At 44.4% G+C, this 21,032-nt stretch overlaps 1 protein-coding gene across 1 annotated transcript in view; it reads right to left on the bottom strand.

The window, feature by feature from the left end:
• The window catches only part of fbln2 (fibulin 2), a 212,804-nt gene that overhangs the window by 88,692 nt on the left and 103,080 nt on the right, over nucleotides 1-21,032 (bottom strand). The window contains exon 6 of the mRNA XM_055648332.1: nucleotides 5,801-5,909. Within this exon, the coding sequence (XP_055504307.1) occupies nucleotides 5,801-5,909 (109 nt within the window). The remainder of the gene's footprint in view (nucleotides 1-5,800; nucleotides 5,910-21,032) is intronic.

Consider the following 21,032-nt stretch of genomic DNA (forward strand, 5'->3'; position numbering starts at 1 on the left):
ACACACACTAGGGACAATTTTACATTCATACCAATTAACCTTGAAACCTGTACGTCTTTGGAGCGTGGGAGGAAACCGAAGATCGTGGAGAAAACCCACGCATGTCATGGGGAGAACGTACAAACTCCATACAAGCACTTGCAGTCAGGATCGAACCCGGGTCTCTGGTGCTGTAAGGCAGTAGCTCTACCGCTGCGCCACCGTGCCACTAGGTGGGGTGACTGACAAATTCTTAAACCACCAGAGGTGCCAGTTGTGAAGAAGTCAGTCCAAACCATCGTTTGTTGCTGCTTCAAAAACAGTGCAGCTTGTTGGTCATTGAATTATGCAAAAGTGAATGTAGGGAAGAGGATGCGAAATTTAATGCTATTTCCTCAGGCTCTTACCATTTCCCTTCTTAGAACAATATTGTTTATAGCACAGTGAAAAATGATTCCAAATTTGCAAGGCCATCCTTAATGTATTATACTTTGATTATGTTTTTCGCAGATTGTTCTCAGGATATGCAAGATATGTTGAGGGCCTTTCCTGGTTAAAGGGACTTGATTGTATGTAGCACATTTCATTACATGAGGGTCAAAATGCTTTTCTGGACTGTTAACTCAGTTTAAGCTACGCACCATGTTGGGCAATGGACATCTTCTGTTTCTCAGGGTAAACCTAATGCTAACATAAAAGAGCTATATTAAAAACAGAAGAGCCATCCTCTCTCCGTCTCCACCATTGGACCCAGTGGGGGGAACCACAGTGGGGGGGGGGGGGGGGGGGGGGGGGGGAGACCAGAGGAGGATCTGGCGTGGGATACTTTGTAACTCTGTCGACGTCCTTTATGTGGCGACTATTCGCATACCCGGTGTATGCAAAACTAAGAATTTCACTGTGACTTGTCGCATGTGACAATAAAGTATTCATCCATTCATTCATTGTTAAACTTCCTAAAATCATGCCTACCCAAGTCATCATAGTTAGTATAAGTTGTCAAGAAACACTTTAAATTGGCACTTGCCCCCATCTCTTTTCCAGCCTCATCTCCCCCTATCACAATCAGTCTGAAGAGTCGCAACCAGATATCTTGCCTGTTCCATGTCCTCCAGAGATGCTCCCAGACCCACTGAGTTACTCCAGCACTTTGCATCTTTTTTTGTACACCAACATCTGCAGTTCATTATTTCTACACTTTGAATTTCATCATGTTAATGAACAATTGATTATGTATTTTAGTGTTGTTCAGAAACAAATGACCCAATCAACTGCTTTTTTTTTTTTTGCTCATCATAGGTTAACCCACTCATTCGTGGGATCATTCTTGTAAGCCTCCTCTGGACCGTCTCCAGAGCCAGCACATTCTCCCTCAGAGACGATGACCAAAGTTGCTCACAATCCTTGGCATACAATCTTCTGGAGAAATGACCAAAAAAAAACACCTAAGAATGACAAAGTAATAAAAAAAAGAACACTCGGAGCCTGCACATCTATCTCTTTACCATTTTTGGTGAACCAGTGGAATTCTTCGCCACAGAAGGCTGTGGAGGTCAAGTCAATGGATATTTTTTAGACAGAGATAAATAGATCTTTTATTAGTATGGGTGTTAGATGTTATGGGGAGAAGACAGTAGAATGGGGTTGAGGGGGAAGAGTTAGATCAGCAATGATTGAATGGCGGAGAAGATTTGGGCCAAATGGCCTGGTGGTGCTCCTATCGCTTATGAACTTATGAACTTTAAGGATGGCCCTCCAAATGCTGTTGTGATGTTTAGAGACACTTCTACGATGTACACACATTGAGAGGAATTTCTAATGGAAAACGTTGGCAATGCCTCCATTCAGAATTGCAATCGCAGCAAAGCCAGCTCTACAAAGTACCATAGACTCCTTAATAAGAGACATCAATGAAAGATTTGAGTTTAACTTTTATTTGATGCTCTCACCATCATTATAGGATTTCAAGCCATGTTTTCTGGATTTTCAGTTGATTATCCAGCCAGTCCTTTAACCTAAACCACAATTTGTTCCAAAGATAAAAAGAATGTTTGCAACACCAACATCTCTGCATAAGCCATCAAGGCAGAGTTCTCAGTTCCTTCAAAATAATGTGGAGGAAGGAACTGCAGATGCTGGTTTACACTGAAGATGGACCCTAATTGCTGGAGTAACTTTGTGGGACAGACAGCATCTCTGGAGAAAAGGAATGGGTGTCGTTTCGGATCAAGACCCTTCTTCAAAAATACAGTAACCTCAGGTAAAGGCATTTAATCATTTTTTTAGTTGAATGTTGAATGATCAACACAGCTATTGTTGGCCAAAGGGCTGGTCCTTCGTGTACTGTGCTCCACTGTTCTCTGCTTTATGTTCTATGTTCTATGCTCATAAATACAAGGCCACATTTTGTTCAACACATGCATTTATTATAAATGTTAAAATGATCCATTGTGACATTTGTGCAAAAGAGAGTGTAGGAAAAGTTAGAGAAAGACATTCATCCCAATGAGCCAACTCCTTCCACAATCTATACACAAATGTAGGTCTTAAAGGGGGTAGGATTTGACCATAAGGCCACCGAGCCTGCTCCACCATGGTTGAAGTTGGGCCTCAACCAAAAACGTCACTGTTTCCTTCTCTCCAGAGATGCTGCCTGTCCCACGGAGTTGCTCCAGCATTTTGAGTCTATCTATGGCTGAAATGAATTCTGGTTTCAAATCCACTTGTCTGCCCAACCGTTATTTTTGTTGATTCTTATACCTCAGAAATCGTCTTACGATTGAAAACGCAGCTGATGGTTCAGCATCCTCTGCCCTTTGGATCAGAGAATTCCAAAATGTCACGTTCCTTTTTACTTTTGATTTCAAAGGCACATCCCTCATTCTCTTCTCCAAGGAGTACAATTTCTTGTGGTGAAGAAGCCGGCGTGTGCCTAAAGTCCTGAGAGATGAACTGTTTAAAGCTCCTGCAAGTTATCACTCCTGGCAGGTAGGTTGAGGGGGCGTTCCCAGAGAAATACGGCCCAAGAAGAAGACTTCAATCACGTGGACCGCCGTGGTGGGAGGGTGATGAACAAAGGAGGACCCAATGTGGGGGGACTTCCGTGAGAAAGGGGCAGGGGGCGGAGAACAGAGGAGGACCTGGAGCAGAACACTTTGTAACTTTTTCGGCGCCCTTTATGTGGCGACTCTTTGCATACGTTGGATATGCAAAACAAAGACATTGAATGTGACTTGTTGCATGTGACAACAACGTTTTCATTCATTCATTCATTCATTCATTCATTCACAAGTGGAGGATTGCGGCTGGCCAATAATTGGAGAACCATGACAGTTGACAAGGCAGAAGAAGTCTGAGGCAGAGAAAGACTCCCAGAGATCGTGGAGTCCATGCCGTTGGGCCCGGGTCTACTTCTGTCAAGGACTCTGTGATGCGCATCAGCCTCCCCACGTTCAAAAATGTCACACACAGGTGTCCACTAAATGGGATCCAACACCTGTACATCCCCACAATAAACTCTGTGGCTCCAGAATCAGCCCAACCAACAGAAATCATACTCATCATAACATTATAAGATCATAGGTGAATAAAGTAGAATTAGACCATTATTCTACTGATCTATCTCTCCCTCCTCATCCCATTCTCCTGCCTTCATCCCATAACCCCTGACACCTGTATTAATCAATGTCAAATAATCACTGATGATGATGAGTTCCCACCAGGAGATATATCTGAATGACATCTGCCCTGCAAAGTTCCCAGATTTCTACGTTTCAATAAGATATTTCCTTCCGTGTTTGACATTTCAGGGAATCTCAACCCAATCTGCTTAATCTCAGACACAAAATGCTGGAGTAACTCAGCGGGACAGGCAGCATCTCTGGAGAGAAGGAATGGGTGACGTTTCGGGTTGAGACCCTTCTGCAGACAATCTTACTCTTATGTGATCCCATCAGTAGCTGGATATCCATCTTTCCCGAAGAGCGACCCCTTTACTTTGCACTTAACCTTCACACGTCAAACAGATCTAGGAATGTTCGGCCATGATCAGTGATCAGCCATGATCACATTCATTGGCGGTGCTGGCTTGAAGGGCCGAATGTCCTACTCCTGCACCTATTGTCTATTGAATGTTAAACAGGCCACAACCACCTTATCCTTTTTGCAATCGATCAGTTCACAAATCCATTTTCTAGTGTGAACAACTGCTTTCAAATTTCTCGGTCAAAGTTTATCAAATTATTTTAGAACTGGAAATGCACAATAAATGCAAGTCTTCCTTGACTGCATGTCTTGCAGGCTTAAACAAAGAAACATAATTTCTTGAAAGCTAATCTTGCCTATTGACATGCCGCAGACTACTTGCATTTCAAGTGCCCTTTGGCATTCGTTTTATTTTATTAGTCTTTTCATCTCCAGTGATCTCTCATAAGGTCATGAGATAGAAGCAGAATTAGGCCATTCGGCCCATCAAGTCTACTCCGCCAACCAATCATGGCTGATCTACCTCTTCCTCCTAACTCCATTCCCCTGCCTTTTCCCCATAACCCCTGACACCCGTACTAATCAAGAATCTATCTAGCTCTCCGTTAAAAATATCAATTGATGGCCTCCACAGCCTTCAATGGCAAAGAATTCCACAGATTCATCACCCTCTGACTAAAGAAATTCCTCCTCATTTCCTTCCTAAAGGAATGTCCTTTAATTCTCAGGCTGTGCCCTCTGGTCCTAGACTCTCCCACTAGTGGAAATATCCTCTCCACATCCACCCTATCCAAGCCTTTCACTCGTCTGTATGTTTCAATGAGGTACCCTCTCATCCTTCTAAACTCCAGTGAGTACAGGCCCAGTGCCTCTCCTATGAATTCTTAATTACATTGTTCCATGGGGAAAACAATTCAGGCAATAACTGAGGCCTCCACTGGAGAACTGTAAATATCGTGGCCTAGAATTTGAAAATGTGCAAGGTATATTGAAAATTCCAGCTTCAGTACTAATTTTAATATGCTGTTCAATGGATGAGACCTTTGAGTGATTAACGTATTAAAAATGATTTGTGCAACTTTTTGTTCCAATGAAATTATGCCCATTTATAAATCAATTAACAGTCATCCATTTGGTAGTCCTGCCCCAGGGTATTTTTCCAACCTATTAATCTGTTTTAATTATTTAACGGTATACCTGAAGATGTTCTACATTCGTTAATGTAGTGCCCTGTGAAGGAATACAATAAATCAGCGATTGCCGGATAATTTACAGATTCACTTCACTAGGGGAAATTAATTTTTCAATAACTGATGATTTTTATACCAATTGAATAGCTTGGTATATAATAAATATAAAACCATATTTCTTCTTGGGTTCAACTGTGTCAACATCAGGCACTGCTGTATCAAACCCCAACACAGACAATGCGAGAATGTAGACTTGTAGGTACATTAGCCCAACCAGCTTTTGTAAAGCAAATGTTCTTTAGTGGAGGTGATGGCATAATTATTGCAAATGCTGGGGCAAAGAATAACACAGATTCATCACCCTCTGACTAAAGACATTTCTCCTCATCTCCTTACTAAAAGAACATCCTTTCATTCTGAGGCTACGACCTGCAGTTCTAATCTTTCCCACTCTAGTCCTAGACTCCCCCACTCTAATTCTAAACTCTTCCTGTTGCTACAACTTTGAAAAAATATAAATGTTTATCAGTGGATACTCAAACATGTGTGGCATACTTTTGTTGATAATACTTTGCTTCTCTTACCATCTTCCAGGGTATCTGAGTCATTCATTGACTATAATACGCACAGTTGAGGAACACACTTACCTGCATGTGTGAGATTCTAGCCCACTCGCAGGGATATCAAAGCATTGTCCATTGTCTGCAGCCCACTGTTGTCCCGCCGTGCAGCAGTCTTCAATCACATCTATAGAAGCTGAAGGAAAAACATGGATTGGCTTCACTATTTTGGCCACATACAGTATGCATCGATCACAGCCTAGTAGATTTCTCAATTCATTTCTGTGTTCTGTATAGTCAGTGTTTCCACTTTGAAGGAAATTACCCGAAATTCAGGAAATTCAGGCTGTCTCCGGGTAATTTTAGAGAAATGAAATAATTTTGGGAATTTTCCTGGCCCGGTAAGCCTTCCCCAACTGTGCACGCGCGGATACCGGGCCCGCTGCACACGTGCGAGGAGACGCGAAGGGGTCCAATCAGGCACGCGGGATGATTTGCAGAAAAAACGTACCTGTATATCTACCACCATCGGAGTCTGCGCAGTTGGGAGACGCCTGTCAACCGCGTCACAATTGAAAATGGCGCCGGTGACGTGGTAGGGACGCCGACTCCCGCACGTGCTCAGTGGGCCCGGTTTCCGTGCGTGCGCAGTTGGGGCAGGCTTACTGGCACGGGAAATACCATCAATTTCCAGGTCATTTGGAATTCCATTTCAGGACATTTTGTTTCAGGTGCAGAAGCACTGTGTATAGGTGGCATTGTCCCTTGGTATTTGCAGCACATTAGCTTAGTTTAGTTTAGATATACAGCGCGGAAACAGGCCCTTCGGCCCACCAAGTCCCCGCTGACCAGTGATCCCCGCACACTAACACTACCCTACACACACTGGGGATAATTTTACATTTATACCAAGCCAATTAACCTGCAAACCTGTGCGTCTTTGGAGTGTGGAAGGAAACCGAAGATCTCAGAGATAACCCACGCCGGCCATTGGGAGAACATACAGACTCTGTACAGACAGCACCCGTCGTCAGGATCGAACCGGGTCTCTTGCGCTGTAAGGCAGCAACTCTACCGCTGCGCCACCTTTTAATTTGTTGGCTTTGTTGAATAAATATTTAATGTATGTATATATTTATATTATGGTATATGGACACACTTATCTGTTTTGTAGTAAATGCCTACTATGTTCTGTGTGCTGAGGCAAAGCAAGAATTTCATTGTCCTATACAGGGACACATGACAATAAACTCACTTCAACTTGAACCAATTCTTCTAATTATCAGGGGAGTGTGAATTAACAACTTGCCCAAACTCTCTTTGCTCCTCTCCTTCAAGAAAGGCGTCTGGCCTCTACTCCTTGCCTCTCCAGATGCACAATTACCTCATTCACATATCACTGAAATATCTCCATGCCAGTACCCCAATAGTTGCAGAGCAGAGGCATTGAAACATGCATTGAAAAATGCTTTCTGGGTTGTGGTGTTTCCAGTGATGCTAATGCAACAGTTAAAGGCCAGTCCCACTGTACGAGCTCATTCAAGAGATCTCCCGAGTTTAAACAAAAATCAAACTCAAAAAATCGTGGTAAGCACATAGAATGTACGTAGCGGGTACGTAGGAGCTCGGGGATGTCTCTTAGCGGCTTGTAACGCTAACGGCAGGTACTCGGGAAACGCGGTAAGCTCGTGAAGACTCGTGAAGATTTTTCAACATGTTGAAAAATGTCCACAAGAGCCCCGAGTACCTACGAGCGGCCATTACCGTAAATCTCCGAGTTCGAATCAGGGCAAACTCGGGAGAACTCTTGAATGAACTCGTACAGTGGGACAGGGCATTTACAATTGAACAAATATTCTAAGAGTCAAGAGTCAATAAACAATAGACAATAGATGCAGGAGTAGGCCATTCGGCCCTTCGAGCCAGCACCACCATTCAATGTGATCATGGCTGATCATCCCCAATCAGTACCCTGTTCCCTGCCTTCTCCCCATATCCCCTGACTCCGCTATCTTTAAGTCCTATCTAGCTCTCTCTTGAAAGTATCCGGAGAACAGGCCTCCACCCCCCTCTGAGGCAGAGAATTCCTAGAAAGATACGGTAGTTTGGCAGTGTGTGTAAGCAGTTATGTTTGAAGCTGAGAGGCCACAGCTGGGAGGGCCCTGTGAAGAATGAAACACTGCCATTAATATTACTGTTTCCTGGAACCTAACGGTTTAGTGGTAGAGTTTCACATTTCAGCTTTTTAACCCTTCTCTCCACCCTTGCTCTCCCTCGGTGTGGAGAGGTTGGAGAGAGAAGGTGGGGAACTGAATTCAAGCTTCCAGTACCCGAGACATCAGTGATGGACACAAAGTGCTGGAGGAACTCCGTGTGTCAGGCAGCATCTCTGGAGAAAAAAGATGATGTTTCGGGTCCCGACTATCTGCCTATTCAACCCCACTCCCCCTTCAGTTGTCCAACTATTGCCTGCCAGGCTTTGTCCTGCCTCTCCTCTCTTCCAGCTTTCCCCTTTCCCCGGAGTTGGATTCATGGGAGGTGGTCTTGGAGGGGAGGGTGCTCCTCAAACTGCGGAGCATCCTGGACAATGCAGCTCACCCCTTCCGTGACACAGTGGTCATCCTGAGGAGCACCTTCAGCAACAGACTGGTCCCACCAAGATGCAGCACAGAACGTCACAGGAGATCCTTCTTCCCTGTGGCTATCAAACTCTTCCCCCTTCTGCCATGGGGTAGACTTAGATTGACTCCCCCTCCCCCTCCCATCCCCACCCCAATCTTTCCCACTCATCACTTTAATTTCACGCTTCACATGTGTTTTATGACGGTCGGCAGATCAATTTCCCTCCTGGGATAAAGTTCCATCGTATCGTATCATGTTGTATCCCTCTATAATCAGTCTGAAGAAGGGTCCCGGCCTGAAATGTCACCTCTCCACATTCTCCAGAAACATCCTGCCTGACACATGAGAAGACTTTTTTCCACCGCATGATCTCTCTCTTAGATCAGGGACTTGTTAAGAAAACCCACCATCCTAGGGGATATTATACAAATACTGCTGGAGATCAGCCATGTTCATATTGAATGGCGGCAGGCTCAGGGCGAATGTGCCTGCACCTAATTTTCTATGTGTCTATGGATCGTATATCATGTCGAAGGAAATAGGCTGAAAACGTCTTCGGGACCATTTAGAGTTAGACCCTTCTTCTTTAGATCTGACTTGTTGGAAAACCCACCATCCTAATATTATACAAAAATGCTGGAGAAACTCAGCGGGTGCAGCAGCATCTATGGATCGAAGGAAATAGGCAACGTTTCGGGCCGAAACCCTTCTTCAGACTGATGTGCGGGTGGGGGGGGCGAGAAGAAGAAAGGAAGAGGCGGAGCCAGAGGGCTGAGGGAGAGCTGAGAAGGGGAGGAGACAGTTGGGACTACCTGAAATTAGAGAGGCTAATGTTCATACCACTGGGGTACAAACTGCCCAAGCAGTATGAACATTTGTATCTGGTAATTTTCACAAAACACAGAGAAAAGACAATATTTAATAACTCAATATTGTTTTCCACACAATGATTCCTATAAAAGCATTCTAAGTATCCAGTTCCTGAGAGTAACGAGTAGTTAATATCGAAGATACACAAAAAGCTGGAGTATCTTGCCGTTACTTTAAATGCAGTTAAAATGACCTCCCGGTTGCTGAACGCTTTAACTCCCCCTCCCATTCCCACTCTGACCTTCCTGTCCTGGGCCTCCTCCACTGTCAGAGTGAGGCCAAACGCAAATTCGAGGAACATCACCTCATATTTCACTTGGGCAGCTTACACCCCAGCGGTATGAAATTGATTTCTCTAACTTCAAGTAACCCTTGCATCCCTTCTCCCTCGGTCCCTCCCCCACCCAAGTCATTGGAGTAGTTTCACTGTCGCCCTTGTGAGTTTCATTGTCTCGTTATCACCTAGTCCATAGCCAACAATGGACAGTTTCCTTACTTTTTTACATATCTTTCATTCATTTGTTCGATATCTCTCGATTTCACCGTCTATATCTCTCATTTCCCTGTCCCCTGACTCTCAGTCCTAAGAAGGGTCTCGGCCTGAGATGTCGCCCATTCCTTCACTCCAGACATGCTGCCTGTCCCACTGAGTTACTCCAGCTTTTTTTTGTGTCTACTTTCGGTTTAAACCAGCACCTGCAGTTTCTTCCTACACAAGAAAGTAATATCACTAGAAGTGATCTTCACAAGCTTTTATAACCCACTCGGCAGTCCGCAAAAGAGAATAAGGTTCTCTTGTGCCCAAAACAGAACAAGGATATTTCTCTGTATTTACTATAAATCCATCTTCTGCAATCAATTATTACAAGACGGACTTTCAGAAGCGACAATCCTTCTATACGCAGCTAAAACAAAAGTCTGCATTGAAGGCCTAAGCAGTGAAGTGCCAAACTCATTTGATATCAGCAACTAAAATTTCAAACCAAGCATCCGCATGGGATTTTATTTCATGGGAAAATTAGGCAAATTTCATTATTCTACATCATTTTTTAAACAGCCATTCAGTTTCATAAAGTTGTGAAAAAAACCTCTAGTCACAGTACCTGTAACAATCAATAGGAAACACAAAGTCCAAGTGAATGTTGCAGCATTGGAAGAGTCCATTTCTCCTGTAGCGAAGGTACTTAAAATTCAAAAACCATGCAATGGAAATAATGGCAATCCTTCTCAAAATGAGTTGTGGCACTCCGGTTTTTTTTTTGCTACTTTTTTGGGAAGAGCTACATTTCTATCACTACGCACGTCCTCCACCTCGATCACCTTAGTCCTCGCTTGAAAGAGTCACAATGCGCTCAGGAAACTGCAAACAGCATCATTTACCACCAAGTCACTTGTGACGACTAATCAGGGCCCACAGAAGGGGAACAGGAGTTCAGCAAAATTCAACTGGTTTATCTGAGACGCATCTCCTTGTGCTGAATTCTTCCAAAAATATGTCACCCATTACTATTTGAATAAACAGATCCATTTCTGTTTACTAGTTGTAAGTAACCTGAAACCATTGCAGAAAATGATAACATTTTCAGGGTTTGAATTCATTTTATTTGTTTTAGTAAACTTTCCAGTTTGCTTTCCTGATGTAGAACACAGTTTGAAGAAATAAATTGGCCTCATTTTATTGTTGGCTAAAATCATAGGCCCCAACAAATTTCAACAGTGCAAACCTTGCCAGATGATAGATCTGATAGCCAATTGCGATTACTGGAATAAGCCAGTTTAACTCTCATAACTGCTGGTTAAAAATGATACTAGATTGCAATAAAGTAAAAGCTTGACACCCCAAAGCAACTAAAGCTAACACTAGGAACTTCTAGAATGTAATGTATAAAATTATGAGAGGAATAGATGGGGTAGATGCACAGAGTCTCGTGCCCAGAGTAAGGGGAGTCGAGGACCAGAGGACATAGGTTTAAGGTGAAGACAAAAAGATTTAGTAGGAATCTGAGGGGTAATTTTTTCACACTGAGGGTGGTGGGTGTATGGAACGAACTGCAGGAGGAGGTAGTTGAGGCAGGGACTATCCCAACGTTTAAGAAACAGTTAGACAGGTACATGGACAAGTTTGGAGGGATATGGGCCAAACGCAGACAGGTGGGACTAGTGTAGCTGAGGCATGTTGGGTGGTGTGTGCATGTTGGGCCGAAGGACCTGTTTCTACACTGTATCACTCTATGACTCTGTGACTAAGTATACCAATGTTATTGACCAAAGCCAACTAAATACTAGTTCCTCTCCATGAGAGATGAGTAGCCCATCTGTGCTGACAAGGGCAACTATCTGGAATACATTTCTTCACGGGCTGCATAGATGTTTGACCCACTCCACATTTGATCCCAATATCTCATTGATTAGTTCATGTCCATAAGTGATTGGAACAAAATTAGGTCATCAAGTCTACTCCGCCATTCAATCATGGCTGATCTAACTCTACCTATCAACCCCATTCTCCTGCCTTCTCCCCATAACCCCTGACGTCTCATGGTTTAGCTTAGTTTAGCATGCCAATTAACCTATAAACCTGGACATCTTTGGAATGTGGGAGGAAACCGAAGATGTCGGAGAAAACCCACGCAGGTCACGGGGAGAACGTACAAACCCCGTACAAACAGCACCCGTAGTCGGGATCGAACCCGAGTCTCCGGCACTGCATTCACTGTAAGGCAGTAACTCTACCGCTCGCGCCACCGTTTCCAAACAAGGATGTTTCCCATTCCATTGGTTGACGTTGGAATCTGCTGTCAAAGGCTGAAGGGCAATTGAAGTTTGGAATTCCTGGGCCATCTGGATCCCGAGCTTGAATTTGTTTTCAAAGGGAAGATAATGAAAGTGACTGACATCTTCAGTCTCCCACGATGAAGTGTAGCACCAGTTAAAACAATTGCCTTGGGCCTGAATTGTTCGCAGCATCCTGTTGCCCACCTGCTCATGAAATGTAAAGGGGTGTTGGCAGATTGTCCAACTATCTTTATTTAGTGGGGATTTTTATTAATTAAATTTGTGGGGATTTACTACCTTTTGTGGCTTTTTGTTGACGTACATTTGAATCACAAGGCATATTCATGAGAGTTGAAGACTAAATGAGGGCAAGCTCTGGGGATGCACCAGTGCCTCTGGCTGGAGCAGCCATCTCTATAATGTAGGCTGCCTCGAAAACACAGTTCCTCAATGAAAATGCAGCATCGATGCATTCATCATTATTTCCTTTTGGCACCATAGTAGGTTTTAGGAATACAGAATTAAATATTCAAAGCCATCCTTTGATGTTGGATTTCATTATAATTTCACAAATCTGCATATTTTTAACGAGAAAAATATCAAATATGAAATGTTAACATTCATCAAAGACCGCGATTGAAGAGACGCAAAAAGCTGGGGTAACTCAGCAGGGAAAGACAGCATCTTTGGAGAGAAGGAATGGGTGACATTTCGAGTTGAGACCCTTCTTCAGACGCATATTGGCGATAAGGGAAACGAGAGATGCAGATGGTGATGTGGAGAGATAAAGACCTCGATCGACTCATTTCCACTAATGCAGTCGTCCATTGATTGCTTTATATGCATCTGAATACATTTTTAATGATGCATAACAAACAAGAAAATTGTAATTGAAAGGAAAACTCGCTTTAATGTGATGTCTTTCATGATGGCAAGATGAGCCAAAACCAATGAAGTTGCTTGTGAAGTGCGGCCAGTATAATCAAAGACAAGGTGGCTAATCTATGTTCAGCAAACTCCATGCAGCTGAAATGTGATAATCACCAGAAAAGATGTTTTTTGGGATGCTGATTGTGTTCATTTATTGGCTCAGAGACGTGCAAAATGGCCCCTGATGTGTAATTAAGATGTTCTTTTGGCCAATATTTTCATTTCCTCTCCGTTATTGTGTCCTGGTGGTGTTGTGTTATGATGAAAGCAGAGTTGCTCGTGCCATGACCTTTCAGCTAAATATTGCCAAGTACATGCTTTGTGTGTAACCTCGGGCAGGGAGGCACCACAATTCATCCTGGCTACGAATCATCTGATATCCACTTAGCAATTATTAGTGAACCCCCCCCCCCCCCCCCGCTTCGTTTTCCATTCCCAAGTCCAGCTACAACAAGACCACATTAGTCCCATGGACAACGTCAGCTAATGCAGCAAATAAAATAACTGAAATCCAGGACATTGCCGGCATTACGGACCCTGATCCTAGTGACCTAAAGGCGTTCAGGACTGACCTCAAAGAAAACTGCCCCAATGATCTTATGGGATGGATTTTAACTTTCCCGACATTACTTACCACCAGGGACCTGGTGTCATAGAGTGATACAGCGTGGAAACAGGCCCTTCGGCCTAACTTGCTCACACCGGCCAACATGTCCCAGCTGCACTAGTCCCACCTGCCCATGTTTGGTCCACATCCCTCCAAACCTGTCCTATCCATGTAACCTGCCTTAACTACCTCCTCTGGCAGCTTGTTCCATATATCCACCACCTTTTGTGTGAAAAGGTTGCCCCTGAGATTCCTAATAAAATCTATTTAAAGAATCTCTGGCACTTGGGCCCAGTGATGCATCAAATTAAACTGAAGAATTTGTTTAGTTTAGAGACACAGGGCGGGACCAGGCCCTTCGGCCCATCGAGTCCTCGCTGACCAGCGATCCCCGCACATTAACACTTGCCTACACACACTATGGACAATTTTACATTTATACCAAGCCAATTATACAAACCTGTACATCTCTGGAATGTGGGTGGAAACTGAAGATCTCGGAGAAAACCCTTGCGCTCATGGAGAGAACGTACAAACTCCATACAGACAGCACCCATAGTCGGGATTGAACCGCTGTAAGGCAGCAACTCTACCGTTGCGCCACCGCGCCGCCCTTAAATTATCACAGCAAGCAGGAAGTTCGAAACAAACATTTTAATCATTCCTGGAGCATCCAAATGATGATTTGGAGATGAAATACTCCAATGCTGTGTAAAGCAAAATATAAACTAGATGCTAAATTGGACCGAATTTTAAAATAATTTGCAGATGTGTTAAAATTCTAATTTGTAAATAAGTTCTGCAGTAGCAAATACACCAATAGAAACATAGAAACATACCATTCGCTTTCTTCACTGCCTGCTGCACCTGCATGCCTACTTTCAATGACTGGTGTACCATGACACCCAGGTCTCGCTGCATCTCCCCTTTTCCTAGTCGGCCACCATTTAGATAATAGTCTGCTTTCCTGTTTTTGCCACCAAAATGGATAACTCATGTTTAAGAAAGAACTGCAGATGCTGGAAAAAAGGTAGACAAAAGAGCTGGAGAAACTCAGCGGGTGAGGCAGCATCTATGGAGCGAAGGAACAGGCGACGTTTCGGGTCGAGGCTCTTATACAGATTCATAAGTACTCATAATGGGTTAATGGCCATTAAATGTTGCTTTCACCTTATGCAACAATAATAACTTCAGACTTTCTCACAGAGCGCATTGTTCATAGATATCAGATGTTCTCGTCAATTCACTCAGTTATGAAATGGACAAGGCTATAAAACTGTGGAAGAGATAGGAAACGATGGCAGCAGCTCCTGGCATTAGGCATCTGACTGCTCTCATGTGCTCAGAGTTGGCTGATAAACTGCATAGTGCGATTGAAACCTCGCCTGGTCTAATCTGATAGTGTCATGTAATTATAGAATCACTGAGCTGCAGGCGTGCAATGGACACCAATCCGGTTAATCCCATTTCCTGGCACTTTTCCCAGTCCTGCAAGTTTTTTCATCCCCTTCAATTACTTATCCAAGTCCTACAGTCCCACATCAACATGGTTAGTTTTCTATTACTTCCTGTAGTGGTCAAAGAAGCCATTCAAGTGTATCAACTCCCAACAGTAAATAAACATGAGCAGATCAGCCAGCCGCAACTGAAGCATCCGATTGTTAAGGCCGCAGCAGCAAACCAGTGACAATCTAAATCTGGAAGGACCAGTGCAGAAACTGCGTGAGAACGCTGTCATTTATAATAGACACAAAAAGCTGGAGTAACTCAGTGGGACTGGGGGCAAAATGCACGAGTAACTCAGCTGGACATTCCTTCTGGAGAGAAGGAATGGGTGACGTTTCGGGTCGAGGCCCTTCTTCAGATGGAGGGTCAGGGAAGAGGGAGATACAGATAAGGAAGTTTAAGGTGTGAAAACGAGACATCAAAGGGGATGGGGATGAAGGAACATTTGAAATAGATCATTTGAGTATAGAAGTTGGGATGTAACGTTAAAATTGTACAAGGCATTGGTGAGGCCAATTTTGGAGTATGGTGTACAATTTTGGTCGCCTAATTATAGGAAGGATGTCAACAAAATAGAGAGAGTACAGAGGAGATTTACTAGAATGTTGCCTGGGTTTCAGCAACTAAGTTACAGAGAAAGGTTGAACAAGTTAGGGCTTTATTCTTTGGAGCGCAGAAGGTTAAGGGGGACTTGATAGAGGTCTTTAAAATGATGAGAGGGATAGACAGAGTTGACGTGGATAAGCTTTTCCCACTGAGAGTAGGGAAGGTTCAAACAAGGGGACATGACTTGAGAATTAAGGGACAGAAGTTTAGGGGCAACATGAGGGGGAACTTCTTTACTCAGAGAGTGGTGGCTGTGTGGAATGAGCTTCCAGTGATTGTTTTGGAGGCAGGTTCGTTTTTATCATTTTAAAATAAATTGGATAGTTATATGGATGGGAAAGGTATGGAGGGTTATGGTCTGAACGCAGGTGTATGGGACTAGGGGAGAATACGTGTTCGGCACGGACTAGAAGGGTCGAGATGGCCTGTTTCTGTGCTGTAATTGTTATATGGTATATAGTTATATTGTTAGCTGGTAGAAGGTGAAAACGAAGCATGCAGAGATAAACATGTAATCAGGGGCACCGTCACCTTTAAGTTACACAGAAGCCTTATGTGGTACATACATTGCCTCAATGTCTGGGTCAATATCCTGAAACTGTTTACCGGATAGTGTTACATCGGCTGCAAAGTGGTTCAAAACCAAGACCATCGGCATCTTCTCATCCCACCAGAAATGGGCAACAAAATGTCATCCTCATCAGCAACACAAGGGGGATCATCATTCTGTGGATTCTATTTTAAAGTAGTTGTGGAGGAGGATAGGATTGGCCCACAAGTTAGCGTCTTAGATTGGGCAGGGGTGATTTTGTTGGCACGAGGCATGAACGTGCCGAGGTTGATTGGGAGATGTTTGCAGTTAAGGGGACGGCTGGCAATTGAGAGGCTTTCAAAAGTGAGATAGCAAGTTTACAGGGGCAGCAATGAATTCCCTGTTTGGGCAAAGGGCAAGGCTGGTACGGTGAGGAAACCCTGATTGACAAGGGATGTTGAGGGTTTGGTTTGGGAAAAAGTCAGAGGCATAAGTCAGGATTTTGGCAGTGAGGATCAAGCTGTACACTGAAGAAAGCAATTAGAGTCATAGTGATACAGTGTGTGTCAGGCCCTTCAGCCCAACTTGCCCACACCGGCCAAAAATGTCCCAGCCACACTAGTCCCACCTGCCCGTGTTTGGTCCAGATCTCTCTAAACCTGTCCTATCCATGTACCTGTCTAGCTGTTTCTTAAATACTGGTTTAGTTCCTGCCTCAACTATCTCCTCTGACAGCCTGTTCCATACACCCACCACCATTTGTGTACAAAAAGGTTACCCCTCAGATGCCTAATCGATATTTTCCCCTTCACCTTAAACCTATGTCCTCTGGTCCTCGATTCAACTACTCTTGGCAAGAGACTGTGCATCTACCCAATCTATTCCTCTCATGATTTTATACACCTCTATAAGATCACCCCTCATCCTCCAAGGAATAGAGTCCCGGCCTACTCAACCTCTGCCTATAGTTCAGACCCTGTGGCCCTGGCGACATTCTCATAAATCTTCTCTGTACCCTTTCGAGCTTGATAGAAAGGGTAGAAAAAGGGTGGGTAGAATTGGTAGAAGTTCACCAAGGTAAAGTGAATCAAGGTCATGGAAGTGATTTAAGAATCTTGAGAGGTTGCAAATAACAGGGCTGGTGGGATAAGTTTAATGAGGACATGGTGTTAAAGTTGAGTTCCTGTGCGTCCAAGGTCAATATCAAGATGCAGGAAGAAGTCAAGTTTAAGACGATGAAAATAATATTGATTATACAGTATCTCCTCAAAGTCAGAAACAGCATGGTGACAGGGGTAGCAATTAATTCCCTGTTTGGGGAAAAGGGCAAGGCTGTTACATTGAGGGAACCCTGGTTGACAAGAGATGTTGAAAGGGTTGGAGGGAAAAAGTCAGAGGCACAAGTCAAATTTTGGCTGTGAGGATCAAGCAAATCCCCGCACGAGTATAAGTGTCAGAGGACACCACGAGGACAAGGAATTGTGCAACCTGCAATCCTTAGAGATTCCGGAGCAAAGGTTCCCAACCTGGGGTAAATTTCACCTATCCAGGAGGTAAATTTGGTGAATCTGGATATGTACATAATTGGATCTGTTCATCATTAGTTGTTCATAAATAAGTGAAATAACATTGTTATGTGCTATTAAAGTTGCCAGGGGTAAACGGGACAAAAAAGGTTGGGAACCCCTGTTCTAGAGATATATTAAGAGTAAAGAGTGGTCTGGGAAAGAATGGATCTCCTTCAAGAGACGAGGGAGATATTAAATGAATAGTTCTCCTCCGTTTTAACGGAGAGGAGAATCATGGAAGCTAAGGAATTGAGGCATGGGAGTTGGGATGTTTTAGATTATATGCAAATTACTAAAGATGAGGCACTGGTGTTTTTAAAGCACATTATGATGGATAAATCCCACAGCCTGACCAAGTACATCCTCCAACCTTATTGGATGCTAGGTAGGACAATGGAAAGGCCATTGCAGAGATATTTGCATCATCTTTGGCCACAGGTGAAGTTGTGCAAGATGTTGGGCAAGGTGGCTAATGTTGTACCATTATTTAATAAAGAGTATCAAAGACAAGCCAGGGAACTCCAGGTGTGTGAGCCTGTCAGTGGTGAAAACATTGTGGAAAGGTTACTCAAGGACAAGATCTATCAGCATTTTAACAGGCGTGGACTGATAGTCAGCATTGTTTTGTGCATGGGAAATCATGTCTCAAAAATCGGATCATTTTTTGAAGAGGTCACCAAATGGATTGACAAGGGCAAGACAGCAGACATCGTCTATATGGACTCACAGACATAGAGTGACACAGCATGGAAATAGGCCCTTCGGCCCAACTTGCCCATGCCATCCAAGATGCCCCATCTAGACTAGTCCCACCTGCCTGCGTTTGGCCCATATCTTTCTAAACATTTCCTATCCATGTACCTCCAAAAAGTTTTAAAATGTTGTGATTGTACCAGCCTCAACTACCTCCTCTGGCAGTTTGTTCCATTTACCCACAGCCCCGTGTGGTAGAAGGTTTCCCCTCACGTTCCTATTAAATCTTTCCCGCCTCACCTTAAACCTATGGCCCTCTGGTTCTTGATACCCCTATTCTGGGTGAAAAATCTGAGCATTTACATTATTTGTTCCCCTCATGATCTGATCACCGCTCATTCCCCTGCGCTCCACTGAATAGAGACCTAGCTTGCTCAACCTCTCCTGATAGCTCAGGCTCTCAAATCATGGCAACATCCCTGTAAATCTTCTCCGCAATCTTTCCCTCTTGACAACATCGTTCCTACAACAGGGTGACCAACACTGAACATAATATTCCAAATATGGAAACACTAATGTCTTGCACAACTGTACCATACCATACCAGCTTCTACACTCAATAATATTCTACACTCAACATTCTGACTGACGAAGGCCAATTTGCCAAAGGTCTTCATGACAACTCTATCTACCTATCATACTGTTTCAAGGAACTATGTACCTCCAGTCCTAGATCCATCGCTCTGTTCCTCAACACTCCCAGGTCCCTGCCATTCATTGTGAATGTCCTGCCCTGATTTGACTTCCAAAAATGCAACACCTCGCACTTATCTGTATTGAACTCATGTAAACTGACCTGAGCCCATCTGCCCAACCGAACAAGATCCTGCTGCAATTTTTGATAACGATCATTGCTATCTATATGGCTAACGTCACCCCGATACGAGGTTCGATCGTCCAGGGCGAGGGAGCTGACAACCCCCCCCCCCCCGATGCGGGAGCTGATCGCCTCGACGAGGAGGGCCAAAATGCCACTGGCTATGGGAGTCAAGATCATCCCATCAACAGAGGACTCGAGGCCCCCGACTGTGGGAGAACAAAGGGAAGAGTCCTACACAGGAGACCCAACCTTTTCTTTGTCGGGTCTCCGTTGTAGTTGGGGCTGCAACGAGGAGCAGCCTCCAACAGGAAGACCGGGGGCTCTGGTGCCGATTACTCACCTCACCGTCGCGGAGCTGGCCAAGTCCAGAGCGGGTGGAGCGGTGGTGGAGCGCTGCTGCGGCCCGACCTCCAGAGATTCGAGGGCTGCAACTGCGGGTCTGGCGGACGGCGGCACCGGGAGCCCGCGGGTCCCTGGAGGGAGACCGCTTTTCAGGGCTCCCGCAACGGCGACTTCTCCCGCCCGAGTTGCGGGGTCGAAGAGCTCCTGGAGCGGGGCCTTACAGCACCGCCCCGCGCGGCTTGGAATGGCCGCGGGACTCTGCGAGCGCACGCCGGGGGCTCCAACACCAAGACCCGGTGTGCGACCTTGCACCACCCGGCGTGGCTTTAATGGCCGTGGGACAATCGCCATCGCCAGCCAGGGGCTTTGACTTTGACTCTGACCTCAGGGGGGGGGAGTGCAGTGGAGAGATAAGTTTATTTGACCTTCCATCACAGCAATGTGCTAGATGTTTATGTAAATTATGTTGTGTCTTGGGTCTATTTGTTTGTAATGTATGGCTGCAGAAACGTCATTTCGTTTGGACCTCAAGGGGTCCAAATGACAAATACATTGAATCTTGAATCTTGAATCTTGATCTTGAATCTTGAAGAGACTTGAACTTTATTTCGCCTTCCATCACAGTGAGGAATGTGGAGGAGTCACTGTGGTGGATGTTTATGTGAAAATGTGTTTTCGGTGTTCTGATGCATTTTATTTGTATGACTGACTTGGCAAATGAAATTCCTCGTATGTTGCAAAAAATACTTGGCAAATTAAAGTACTATTCTGATTCTGAGTCAAAGGGCAGTTATGGAAGGTTGTTTTTCACATCGGAGTTCTGCTACCAGTGAAATGCCGCAGGAGTCAGTGTGGAGTCCACTGCTGTTTGTTATATGCATTAATCATTTAGATGACACTGTATTTACAATTTGAAGGTGATACAAAAATTGGTGGTGTAATAGACAGTGTAGATCCTGTCTAGGTTTACAACACGTCTAGGAAGGAACTGCAGATGCTGGTTTATACCGGAGATAGACGCAAAATGCTGGAGTAACTCAGCAGGTCAGGCAGCATCTCTGGAGAAAAGGGATAGGTGATGTTTCGGGTCGAGATCCTTCCTCAGGCTGTCCAGAGAAGGGTCTCGACCCGAAATGTCACCTATTCCTTCTTTCCAGTGATGCTGGCTGACCCACTGAGTTACTCCAGCATTTTTACAACAAGATCTGGATCAGTTGGGAAGGAGGGCCAGGGGATGGCAAATGGAATCTCACTCTGACCAGTGTGAGGTGGTGCACCTTGTCAAACCAGGGCAGGATTGACACAGTAAATTGTGCAACCCTGGAGAGTGGCCAATTAGCTTGACAGTATAGTGAAGAAGTCGTTAGTCACACACCCTTCATTTGGAA

The sequence above is a fragment of the Leucoraja erinacea genome, chromosome 16 (genome assembly GCF_028641065.1).
Source record: "Leucoraja erinacea ecotype New England chromosome 16, Leri_hhj_1, whole genome shotgun sequence".
Lineage (NCBI taxonomy): Eukaryota > Metazoa > Chordata > Chondrichthyes > Rajiformes > Rajidae > Leucoraja > Leucoraja erinaceus.